This window comes from Pinus tabuliformis, chromosome 3_2 (assembly GCF_031772625.1).
Source record: "Pinus tabuliformis cultivar Carrire ecotype Pingquan chromosome 3_2, CPIR1, whole genome shotgun sequence".
In the NCBI taxonomy this organism is placed as follows: Eukaryota; Viridiplantae; Streptophyta; class Pinopsida; order Pinales; family Pinaceae; genus Pinus; species Pinus tabuliformis.
In genome coordinates this window covers 1,193,221,178-1,193,233,330 of record NC_142302.1, presented here as the reverse complement: position 1 = coordinate 1,193,233,330, position 12,153 = coordinate 1,193,221,178, and the positions used below count along the sequence as shown (strand labels likewise).

The 12,153-nt window shown below is 34.0% G+C and overlaps 1 protein-coding gene across 1 annotated transcript; it reads right to left on the bottom strand.

Annotated features, from left to right (window-relative positions):
* Positions 1-1,465: 1,465 nt before the first annotated feature.
* Positions 1,466-9,560, bottom strand: LOC149185000 (leucine-rich repeat receptor protein kinase HPCA1-like). Its single transcript, XM_089415517.1, is given in 19 exon segments — positions 1,466-1,927; positions 2,269-2,410; positions 2,412-2,505; positions 2,615-2,840; positions 4,564-4,706; positions 4,810-4,953; positions 5,064-5,557; positions 6,024-6,095; positions 6,188-6,262; positions 6,359-6,427; positions 6,514-6,585; positions 7,809-7,880; positions 7,987-8,061; positions 8,190-8,333; positions 8,417-8,488; positions 8,572-8,646; positions 9,011-9,082; positions 9,232-9,352; positions 9,467-9,560. Coding segments are annotated over 19 exon segments (2,718 nt in total).
* Between the last annotated feature and the right edge of the window lie 2,593 nt (positions 9,561-12,153).

Sequence of the window (12,153 nt, the reverse complement as noted above, 5' to 3'; positions counted from 1 at the left end):
ATGTTCCTTAACACTATAAATTTTTATAGTTAAATTTCATTGTTTATGTACTCAAACTTAGCACTAAAAAAAGAATATGCATCACATTTTAGATGAAAAATAACAATGTTATTATATATACAAATTATATATTTGGTAAGTTAATACATTTTTTTACATTTCATCTTTCTACACCATAGTCACATTCATTGTGTAATTACTTCAAATAATCCCTCAAAATTAACAAAGTGTTGTTTTTCCATATTTACATTATCATTAACACATCATGAGATATCATCATTAATTTACATCCACCCATATATATTCCTCCAAACATAAAACACTTTAAGCAAACCATAATTAAGAAAACTTTAAAACTTACATTTAAAAAAATGAATAATGCTTCCCCACAAACATGAGCCAATCAATATAAGTATTTAAATATATTCATTTTCTCAAATAATGCATTCATTTTCTCGGGAAATGCATTCTATTTTTTATTCCTTTGCAACCTCTTTGCTTCAATTTTTATTATACTTTCATACTAATTTTTGCATGATACAACACTAATCATCATATCATGTGACAATACCTTATGACTCAATGTTCTTGCCTTTGACATCTTTCATTTAATCACGTCATTATAACACAATTTACATGGTTTAATCGAATATTATTCAAGCTGGGTTATGTCCGGGGATTCTAATTATGTGATTTATTTAATAATTAAGGAAAATACATAAAAAAAAATTATGTGAATTTCAATTGTAATATAAATTAACATAGATTTATTTTAAATACGAATAACATGAAGAGAGATTTAATTTTGTCACTTGCAATTTTTTTATGAGCAGATATTATTTAAATATTTTATATAGTTATTTTTTTTGGATTTTTATTTTAATTTATATGAGCAAAATTTCAACTTTGATGAAGAACATACTTAATTACACATCATATTGAGCTATAAAATAAACCTCTCGTCTTAATCATTCTACAACCCAATAAAATAAACTTTTGATTTTAATTATTTTTATTTGAGAAAATTACATTACAATTTTGTTTATTAATTCATTTTGCGAAAGAAATTGTGTGAATAACCCTAATATACGAGACTTTAGGGTATATTATGCACACCCTATTGCGCTAAGACACATACTCATAGGAGTGTTGATCCATCCCTTAGTCATCACAAATTGTGCCATGTGTATGTGGATGTAGTGCAAGTATAGTTATCAGTTGTGCTCAAGTTCCATATCATTATGTGGCAATGATATTTTTGTTATTAGGCACAAAGTGTTGTTCATTGGATATTAATGCTTATCATTGTGTTGGCAAAATATACTACAAATTCTTACACGATTCCTTTGTGCTCAAGTTCCAAGTTCCATATCATTATGTGGCAATAGGGTGTTTCGCAAAGTACTTGCCCAATAGGCTGCTTAACAGACTTGCTATATGTAGCGTATCAATATATCAGTTGGGATCAAATATTGGAGTGGGTCACACACAATCCGTCGCTGTAATCAAAGGAAATAGATGAAGTTACAGACGCATTTGGATGGTGACCTCTCAGTAGAGAAGCTGTTGGAGACTCTTGCTCTGTCGTCACAGATTCTACGATCGACTCCAGCTCCTTCACCACATCGCCCATTTTAGGACGATTCACAGCCGAATCCCCAACGCAGCGCAACGATAAGCTTACGAAACTTTGAAGAAGTGTTTGAGAAATTGGAGAATCTTTGAGAAAGGGGTCCAGTATGTGGCGTCGGACGGCATTCACTCCATCGGTACCCATTGCTGTCTTCACCTCTCGGACCAGATATTTTCCACCTTCAATGAAGGGATGCTGAGACGTTAGAATTTCCAGTAATACCACACCAAAACTGTATACGTCGCTCTTGTGACTCAGTTGCTGCGTCATGTAATACTCCGGATCCAGGTACCCCTGCCCAACTCATTATTGTTCAGCATTTCACCGTTGAAAGCTAGACGCATTTTATAGTTTCGAATGAAGAGAGATTTTATTTTAAAAAGATTAGTGGTAACAAAATATGAATTAACATTTCCCTAATTCAACCCACTCATTCAAATTACAATGTTTAAAACAATCCATCCATACCAATTAAAGTTATTCACTCAACTAATTTAACTTGTATTCGGATTCACGCAAATACATCCCTAAGTTTTCATAGAGTCAAAGTTTCAGTGGAGAGTGTATGGCAGTTGTAACACTTTAGATCTGGAAAAGTTGGAAAGGTAATTTGGAAGTGTGCTGATGATACTTACAATGGTTCCTTTGACTTGAGTCGATACATAACTTTTATCCCCGGTGTCACCAAAAAGTTTCGAAAGTCCGAAGTCGGCTACCTTGGCAACCATATTGTCGTCGAGCAAGATGTTGGACGACTTCACGTCTCTGTGTATTATGGGGGATCCGCAGCTCGTGAAGATATGCCAATCCCCTCGCTGCCCCTAATGCGATATTCATCCTCTTGCTCCAATCAAGACGACTTCCGGTTTTGCCTGTTAATTGAATGGACAAAATACTTTTGTTGAATCGCGGCCAATTTCTCTGGTGAGCTAAGCAAATAGACAGGAACCAAAAGAGGATGAGATGTGAGAAGAAAATTACCTGAGAGATTATCTCTCAGCGTTCCATTTGGGATGTAGTCATATACAAGCATTTGCTCCGACCCTTCCTCGAAACAAAATCCAACGAGTCCCACCAGATTCTTATGATGAACGCGAGACAACAGTTCTAGTTCCGTCCTAAATTCTGCAACACCTTGGTTAGACTCTTTCTTCGCCCTTTTCACAGCCACCATCTGTCCGTCATCGGGCAGTATTCCTTTGTACACCTGTATATCCGTACGAAAGTCACATGAATTCAGTGAGTCATCAGATACTCAATAGAACATTTGGCACATATCTTTGTTTGTTTTGGTTTTTTATAAATCTAAGAAAATAGTTCAATGATTCGATGCAGAGATATTTGGCCATAACTAAAATCTGCATTTTTAGGAATGGTTAGCAAATTATTCCAGTGAATTTTACAAGTTTTCAGCATTTGTCAAAATAACAGGGATGAATCTGATAGTGTACGTTTTGACAGTTTGAAGTCATATTATTGAAGAGTTGTTTTGTCTTGGAAATAACTGTGTACAGTGGGAAACATCCGATGTTTCCAGTCAATTTAAAACAATTTTTCTGTCCTGACATAGGTGGAGCATCCACTACAAGGTGTCTCTAGTTTCCAACGTTATATACAGTTATTTTCAAAAACAATTAATTCGAGATAAATAGCATGTGTACATAAAAGCTGGTAATAACGCTCTACTTCAACACTAAATTATAAGAAGTCTATTAAACAATAGCGAGAAGGAATATTGACTTACTAGTAAATGTTATTTAAAGTAAAATTAGATAAATTATATGGGTTGATCAAATCTATTTAAATTAACCTATCATTTAATTTTTAAATAAAATTTAAATTATTTTGAAGCATTTAAATGTGCATTTTCCTAGTTTAAAAAATAAGATAATTTAACTATTAAAATAAATTAATAACTATCTTATTTATTAAGTTAAAAATTATATTTATCATTTTTTTCAAGATTGTTAGTCTAATTCGTGAAGGAAAATGTTTTTTTCACTACATTTTTCTGGTTATTTTTAACCAAAATTTGGGATTTCAGTTGTTTACTGGTTATTTTTAACCAACATTTTGACTATACTTAATCTTAAATATTAAAAATATTAACATATAAGTTTTGATTATACTTTGTACAGTTTAAATTTTTGAAATTAACTAATTTTAAATATTTTATAAAATTATAAATTTAATTATATTAATTCTTTTTTATATCGAAAATTATCTATTTTTAAACATTTATTTATTAAAATAAATATTTATTTTTCTTATTTATAAGCCAATAAAATATATTTAAAATCAAAACCAAAATGTGATGTCAATAATTGAAAATTTAAAATAAATATCATAGATAAATCCATTTAAATACATCCTCTATTATAGTCGATCGATTAGGCATTGGTAATTTTAGGCCTCTGATTTCTTCATAAATTCATATCATTACTTCACAAATCCATATCATCTGGAGTCCCAATCCCCTGTTTCCCCAGTTAAACCAATCAGAAATGACTCCAATCCCCTGTTACCCCACTTAAAGTAATCAGAAATTTTGCAGAGTATCCCCTGTTTCCCAGTTAAACTGATCAAAATTTATGGAGTCAGAGGCTGCAATATTAAATTAGTAGACATTTCATCCTAATCAAAGTCGGTAGTAGATTTGGGGTTGGTATTTTTTCACCCCTCTCATCACTTCACACATCTAAACTCTTTTTGAGTCACAAATGACAATCCCCTGTTTTCCATCAGTTTAACAAATTGAAATTATGCATGGTCCTAAATATAATTGATCTGCATTGAGTGGTTTCATTCATGTCGGGAGAGGAGCTAGTTGATGGCGTGACTGTTTATCGCTCTCAGTTATCCGAGATTAAGGTTAGAGCTTGTTTTCTACTCTACAAATTAGCTTATATGACACTATTACACTTTTATACCTTGCCATACCCTCCTGAGCCAATCTCGTTATCCCTGGAGAAATTGTTGGTGGCCATTTTCAGTGTTTGAAACGAGAAACCTCTGATAGTTTTGTGTTTGGAAGAATCTCCACTATGGTGACTGCTTGCTGCATTACAAAAAGCTGAAGAAAAGCTAACAGAAATTAGTTTCTGTTTCCAACACCAATTTACATATGTAAAAAGCAGAAGCAGATTCTCAGATTCTCCAAGAATAGGATCTCATACCGACTGGGTTTGATAATTCAATGACCTTTGCTGCTTTCTTCCTTTGCCATAACGCGTAAATGCCTACGACGATGATGGCACAGATCGACACTGCTGCACCAACTGCTATTCCAATTATTGCCCGTGTATTTAAAGACCTCGACCCTTCTGAAATCAAACAGCCAGCAAAATAGTTCATACATACGTACACTACACTTTAAAAGATGCCATATTTGTCCAAAACCTGAACTAAGAGTAAAGTTACAGTTCCTCACCTCTTAAAAATATGTAAGACGATGGTATGAAATAATAAGTTCCAAATTCCTCAGGCGGTCTGTATCTTTGATTGCTTAAAGAATAACCAAGATTTATGATTTCCGATGGCTCAAAAGACTTCCTTCCGGACGGTGGAAAGAGCCGGACTCCTATATTCAGATACATGTTGGCATCAAACCGCATGCAACAGAGATATACTGACCCCTTTGTCAAGTTTAATTGCGTCCATAGAGATTTCTCTAGCTTTTGGAATCTGTTAATATTCGTCAAAGTTGAAAAGGAGGGAGCTCTTAAGACAATGGTGCCGACATATGGTATTGCACACTGACAACTCTGAGGATTAACTTTCTCTGAATCTTCAGTACAGTTGGTATCGTTTCCGCAATGCGCCATATCCGTGTGGTAGGACGTGTGTTGAGCATCGTCATCAGGGCGGCATATGGGGCTATTTGATATGAATGTTTGGGAATCACAAACTGGGTTACCTTCAAGTCTGCATGTCCAAAAAAAAATAACAGATATTTACATTAATGAAATTGAAGGTCTACAACTTTGGAATAGAAGTGGATTAATATCGCATCATTTAATTGTCAGAAAGTTTCACATATCCAAAGTTTGTTTTCCCTCTTCCTAGTCCTATAGATACTAGAAGGTTTCCCATACATATAAATGAATCAGAAATCCACATGAATCAGTTTAGAGGGTTATCATGGAAATCCATACGCCCAAGTCTTGGTAAGGTTTTTCCCCAATGGAACATCCGTGATGTTGTTGTATCGAAGGTCTATCAATTGGAGCTGCTGACTGACACTTCCTTCCAAAATTGAGAGAGGCCCGTCTATAGAATTATTGGAGAGAATCCTACGCCATTGGAAAACGAAGATCACTGAACGTCCAAGTCTCATCTTTCAACAATGTAACGTTGAAGGTATTGCAGAGAAAATATGAAATACACTTACACTGTCTCAAGTTGCGGTGAGCTAAAAACTTCAGAAGGAAGCTGCCCATTCAAATTACTGTTTTCTATCACACTACAGAACAAGGCAAAGGGAAAGGAAAAAGCAGTTAGTTCGAAAGATAGTAAAGCTTAATTTATGTTGTATTTCAAACCCCTTGAACTTACATGGTGGTCAAAGATGCGAGAGCAGATAAACAGGTGGGCACATCCGAGATCTCGAATGAATTGTTACTCAAGTCCCTATAAAAGAAAATACCGTACACATGAATATTGGAAGTCTTAACTTGATAAAATCAATTCGAGATTTTTTGAGCAGAGTTTGAGCCTTCTACTTACAAGTACTGAAGATCTTTCATCAAAGATAAGTCAGGTATATAACCGTTGAGCTGATTATTTGATAGATGCCTGAAAAAATGCAGAGAGTCAGTGAATTCTTTTGGTCAATAACTGTGATCTATCTCTGAACAGGCGCAATACATCGTTGATCTTACAATTCATTAATATTTTCCAAGCGTGCGATGTCGGACGGAATTGGGCCTTCCAAAGAGTTTCGATCGAGCCTCCTGTTAATCATAAAGCATGATTTAATAGATGGCCTGTCAAGATATTGAGAACTAAGCAGCAAAAATATTGCTGTAGTATTTTAGATTATCAGAGTAAGAGAACATCGTTACATTGGACAGCCCTGCGTATGAATACGTTTCACATCTTACATTCCCTGCTTATGAACACTCTTGATATTTGATATTCGACAGAAAAACGATAGATACTCTTAGATATTTCAGATTCGACAGAAAAGCTATGGACACTTGTCCTATTCCTAAACCTCACACATTAGATTTCCTAAACCTCACACATCTCTAATCATTCAGGCCCCTCTACGCACATCACATGAAAGTATATTTCACTTGCAGAATATTATGGTCTCTTTGTTATGTATGCAGAATATTATATTTTCTTAATATAATCTATGATGATTTTTCTCTGAAAAAAATATTTCATTTGTAATTGCAAACTCCCAGTTATGACATCATGAGAAAGTATATTTCACTTGCAGTCGTAAACTCCTAGCTACGATACCATATCAATAAATAAGCAACAGAATTGCCACTGGGTTGCGTACTCTTAACAAACTTTGTCTTATTTTTCACATGATACCCATAACCACATTTTTCTTTTTCTTTTTTAATGTTGAATCAGTGATTTGTTGGGTAATTTGAGCCAGGGTTAAGATCAAATTTAACGGTTGTTGCTATAAAGTCAAGAGTATATCCAGCTACTAACACCAAGAAACTCGAAGCCAAAAATATTAGAAATTTATGACTTAGCAATAGTCGAGATCCCAGGAGGGTGGGGGAGCCTACTCCTTGAGCCTTATCACATGGGGCCAAAGATGCCCCCATGGAAATTGAAACAAGGTAAAAGTCACCACTTTCCCCCCTTTTTTTTTTCTTTTTCTACCATGGTGAATGGGTAACTACTGTCATTATAATACCAGGAGAATATCCAATGACTAGGGAGACCAAATATACCAAGAATTTATAATTCTATAAGAGCTGAGACTCCAGGTGGGTGGGGGAGTCTTCTCCAGCAAAAAAATGTTCCCATAAAATTTGAAACCAAATAGAAAAATGACATCCCAAACCACTCAGTCATCTTATAAAAAAAAATAAAAAAAAACAAATATAATTGTAAATATTAAACTTTATTTCCAACATGATCACCAAAGAGTGGTTGGGGACTTGTGTATTTTGAAATGCAATGGAAATAGATATGGGATACTCACAGGACAGTCAAGGATGATACAGTCACAATAGTTGAGGGGAACTTTCCTGTGAACGAATTGTCATCAAATAACCTGCAAACACACAGTGGAGTGGCTTTAGGTTGAGAATATAATTTGATCAAAATAGTTTATCATGAATTGAATCAAATCCTTAGAATATAATGAATACGGCACTTACACATGTTTTAAGGTCATATTCTCGTGAAAAACCTCCGGTGGAATCGATCCACTCAAATTGTTTTTATTGAAATGGCTTGAAGCATCAACAACATAACCACAAGTTGAAGGTAACAAGGTATAAAGTGCATATTCCTTTACGCAGGTAAAAGTTATCCCAAATAAAAATGTAATACTTATCCCAAATAAAAATGTAATACTTACAAGTGACGGCAATTCACAAGCTCTTTCAGCTCGACAGGCAATTCTCCACCGATGGTATTGTTGGACAAATCGAATAAGTAGAGATTCGTAAGATTACACAAAGATGGAGGAATACCTCCTGATAAATCATTTGAATTCATGTCCCTACCAAAATCAACGATGATTCACAACGTCACAAAGTGTACTTGTTCATAGAAAAAAAGGGTTTTTTGGGAGTATTTTCTTACAGAGTAACCAGTCTGTGCAGTTTACCCAGCTCCTTTGGAATGCGCCCAGAAAACCTACACCCCGTCAATATTCTAAAACGAGCTAAAAATTAGTCGATTGTAAAGAATTCGAACAAGAATACCAACGATTGAATTACAAGGTTCAAAATGCTTACAACGTGTGAAGGTATTGTAAATCACCCAAAGTACTTGGAATCAGTCCTGTCAGGCCTGGATTGTATGACAGATCCCTGCAATGATGACTTTGTTCAGTCAATCTACTTATTATACCCTCTTATTTACCATGCAAACCCAAGAGGTAATTTTTGTTAATATTATTCGAATTGCATTTAAAGAAGGAAGATGCTCTGTTTAGAGGGTAACCCTGGAAGATCCATCCCCACTACACTGTGTATTCAAATGTTGGATAAAGTTTACACGGTGCATTGACGGCATTAAATAGAAAGATTATTGCACCCAACAAATCTCCGATATACACATGGGGGAGTTCAGCCAAATGAACTTTACTGAGTAACCTCAATATTCATTGGAGAAATGGGTTTAGACAGTATCTACTCTGTGGTACCCTTGCAATTACTTCGTCAATCAACTTACAGAACTTGTAGTGCTGAAAGCCGCCCAATATCAATCGACAATTGTCCATTGAGATTCATTGAAGAGAGCGTCCTGTAAAATTTTATCCATGGAAATATTCAGTTAGAAGGAACTCCCAACGTTTTCTGTAGAGCTCAAGAAAATTCCATAAACGGCATGGATATTCATTTAGTAGACAAGATGTTGTCATGATTTGAAGACAAGATGCACAAAATACTTACAGTGAAGTAATTCGGTTACCGATGCAAGAAACGCCATCCCATTTTAAACCACACGGATCTCCGCCTTTCCATTTCGACAGTGGGTTTCCCAATTGCATTTTTATCGACAACAGTGTGTCCACTGAACACATTGAAATGCATAATTACCCACTTATTTCAACATTAATACTGTTAAAATTTCTAACGAGTAAATCTACTTATTAGGTGCCCATTGACCAATATCGATAGAGCTCACCATCTCCTGTATCTGTGAATCCTGCAGTGATCACAAAAGAAAAAAGCAAAGGCATGTTGAGGAGGAGCAAAACAGAAGCAGAGCGGCGAGACATGGCTGACGCAGATACAGTGAAACAATTAAAACAGAAACACGAAACATATCAGAGATACACGAAACATATCAGAGATCATATATATATATAGATATAGATATTTTTGAGCTTTATGTCATGTTGCGCTAATTTCCGCATCGTTCGTTCATGTCGTTGACAGAGGTTTACCATTGTAGCCTAAGAGAGTTAAATATGTTTAAGAGTTAATGATATCGTGTCATCTATGGTATGACTATGTAATAAAAATTGTTTATAAATTTGAAGAATTCCATTGCAAAGTGTTAAATTTGCTAGATTGGTTAAGGTGAATTTAAGGGTGATTTTAAACGTAAAGGTTAGCATATTTTTGGATCAAGATTTTAAAATTAAAGTTGTATTATTTAATTTTGGTTCGAATGGGAAGCTTGTTGCAAGAAAAAAAGAAACATATTTAAGCTATAAATTAAACTTGAGGAAACATATTTAAGTTATAAATTAACAAGTTTAATGGCATTGATTTTGAGTTGTGGAAGGGATTTTTTTATAGATTAAGATCTATGGGTGCACTATCTCAACCAAAATTGGTATGAAAGACAAAAATTATGTGTTGATGAAAAGAAAGGCTAGAAATTTTGTTAGGTTGTGCTTGTCCAATTCATAATTATTGAACATTTGTGCCCTCGTTAATAAATTTATTATAAAAAATTGTTTTTCTTAAAAATGAGTAATGGTGATTACATAGTTGCTCACTTGAATGTATTTAGTATTATTGTGGCCTAGTTGATTTTAGTTGGAGGGAAGATGGTTGAGAAGGACCATTGAATGACACTATTGTGTTCTTTTACAAATTCATGGAACAACTTGACTTGATAATGGTCATTGGAAGCACTATAAAGCTATTGATACTTGATGAGGTCATAGATGTCTTATTCTTAGAGGAGGTGAAGTGAAAAGCTCCTAAATCCACCAATGCAGTCCTAGTTGTTCATGGAAGATCGAAGGACAAAGGAAAAGGAGAGAAAAGGGAGAATCCAATTCGAGTAGGAAATGAAAGTCTCAAATCTTGCAATTGTGTTAAGGTCAAACATTTTAGAAGAGATTGTAAGGGAAAAAAAAAAGAGAAGGAAAAAGAATGATGATTATGATGATTATGAAAAAACTTCTCAAGAGAATGGTGGAGATGCCTTTGTTGTAGAGTCTGCAATTTGTGCAGGCTAGAGTGCATGGTTAATAGAATCTGGAGCTTCATTCCATATTATTTCCCATCAACACTAGTTTTCATTGCATGAGAAATATGATGGTGGGATGGTATGTCTTGATGATGACTCCCTCTCAACATGGTTGATTGTTGTAAAGTCTTGATTAGACTCCTTGATGGCAGCACTTGAGTTTTGCACATTACAGGTTTTAGCACAAAACCTACTATTAGTAAGAACAATTAATGATGTAGGCATGTAGGTTGTTTTCTTTGACAAAGGGTGTAAGATGGTTTCATGAGCTTTGGTGCTCACTAAGAGTGTTCATGAGAGAACTTTATTCCAACTTGATGCACGCACTATTCAATGTAATAGATTTTAATTTCGATAGCATAGATGTCTATAGGATGTAAACCTTCACGATCAAAACCTTCTAAACAAGTTCTTGTTTCTAAAAACAAGTTGGCCATATGGAACATAATTCTATGGTAGAAAAGTTGGGTCATAATAATGAGAAGGAACTACAAGCCTTGGAAAAAACAAAAATTTCATCGACGAATTGAATAGTCATTCCCTTGAATTTGATTTTCACAAGCATTGCATATACAAAAAACAAAATTGGGTTCAACTCTATTTAGCTCTAACAAATATCTTGGGTTGCTAGACTTATTTCATTCTAATGTTACTATTTGGTCTAGTCAAAATTCGTTCAATTTCTAAGGCTTTGTGTTATGTATCATTCATTACTGATTATTCTTGAAAGGCATGAATATATTCCTTAGAACTAAATATGAGGTTTTTATTCAATTTAAGGTTTTTTAAAAATATTTTGGAAAATCATATTGTTAGGACAATCAAGAATTTGAACACTAACTAGGATAGATCAAGGATCAAATTTCTTCACGTGCAAACTTATTTTAGAGTGAAAAAAAAAATGTGTAATTTTTTATTGTTTAAATTGTATTTTTGAATGTTATAGATATTACATAACATCTGCATTGAGTCATCTTATCAATGCAAATTAAATTGGTTTTTTTGTTATTAATATATTTTTAAGTATATGTCAATATTAATTCATATTAAAATATTTTCTTCATAACCCACATTGGATATTTTATTCTATTCAAAACCTTCTAAACAAGTTCTTGTTTCTAAAAGCAAGCTAGCACTATAAAAGATAATGACATGGTAACAAAGTTGGGTCATATTAATGAGAAGGAACTACAAGGCTTGATCAACAAAAACTTCGTTGAAGGATTGAATAATCATTCCCTTGAATTTGATTTTTACAGGCATTGCATATATAGAAAACAAAATTAGGTTCACCTATATTTAGTTCTAACAAATATTTTAGGTTGCTAAACCTAATTCATTCCAGTGCTACTATTTGGTCTAGTAAAAATTCCTTCAATTTATAA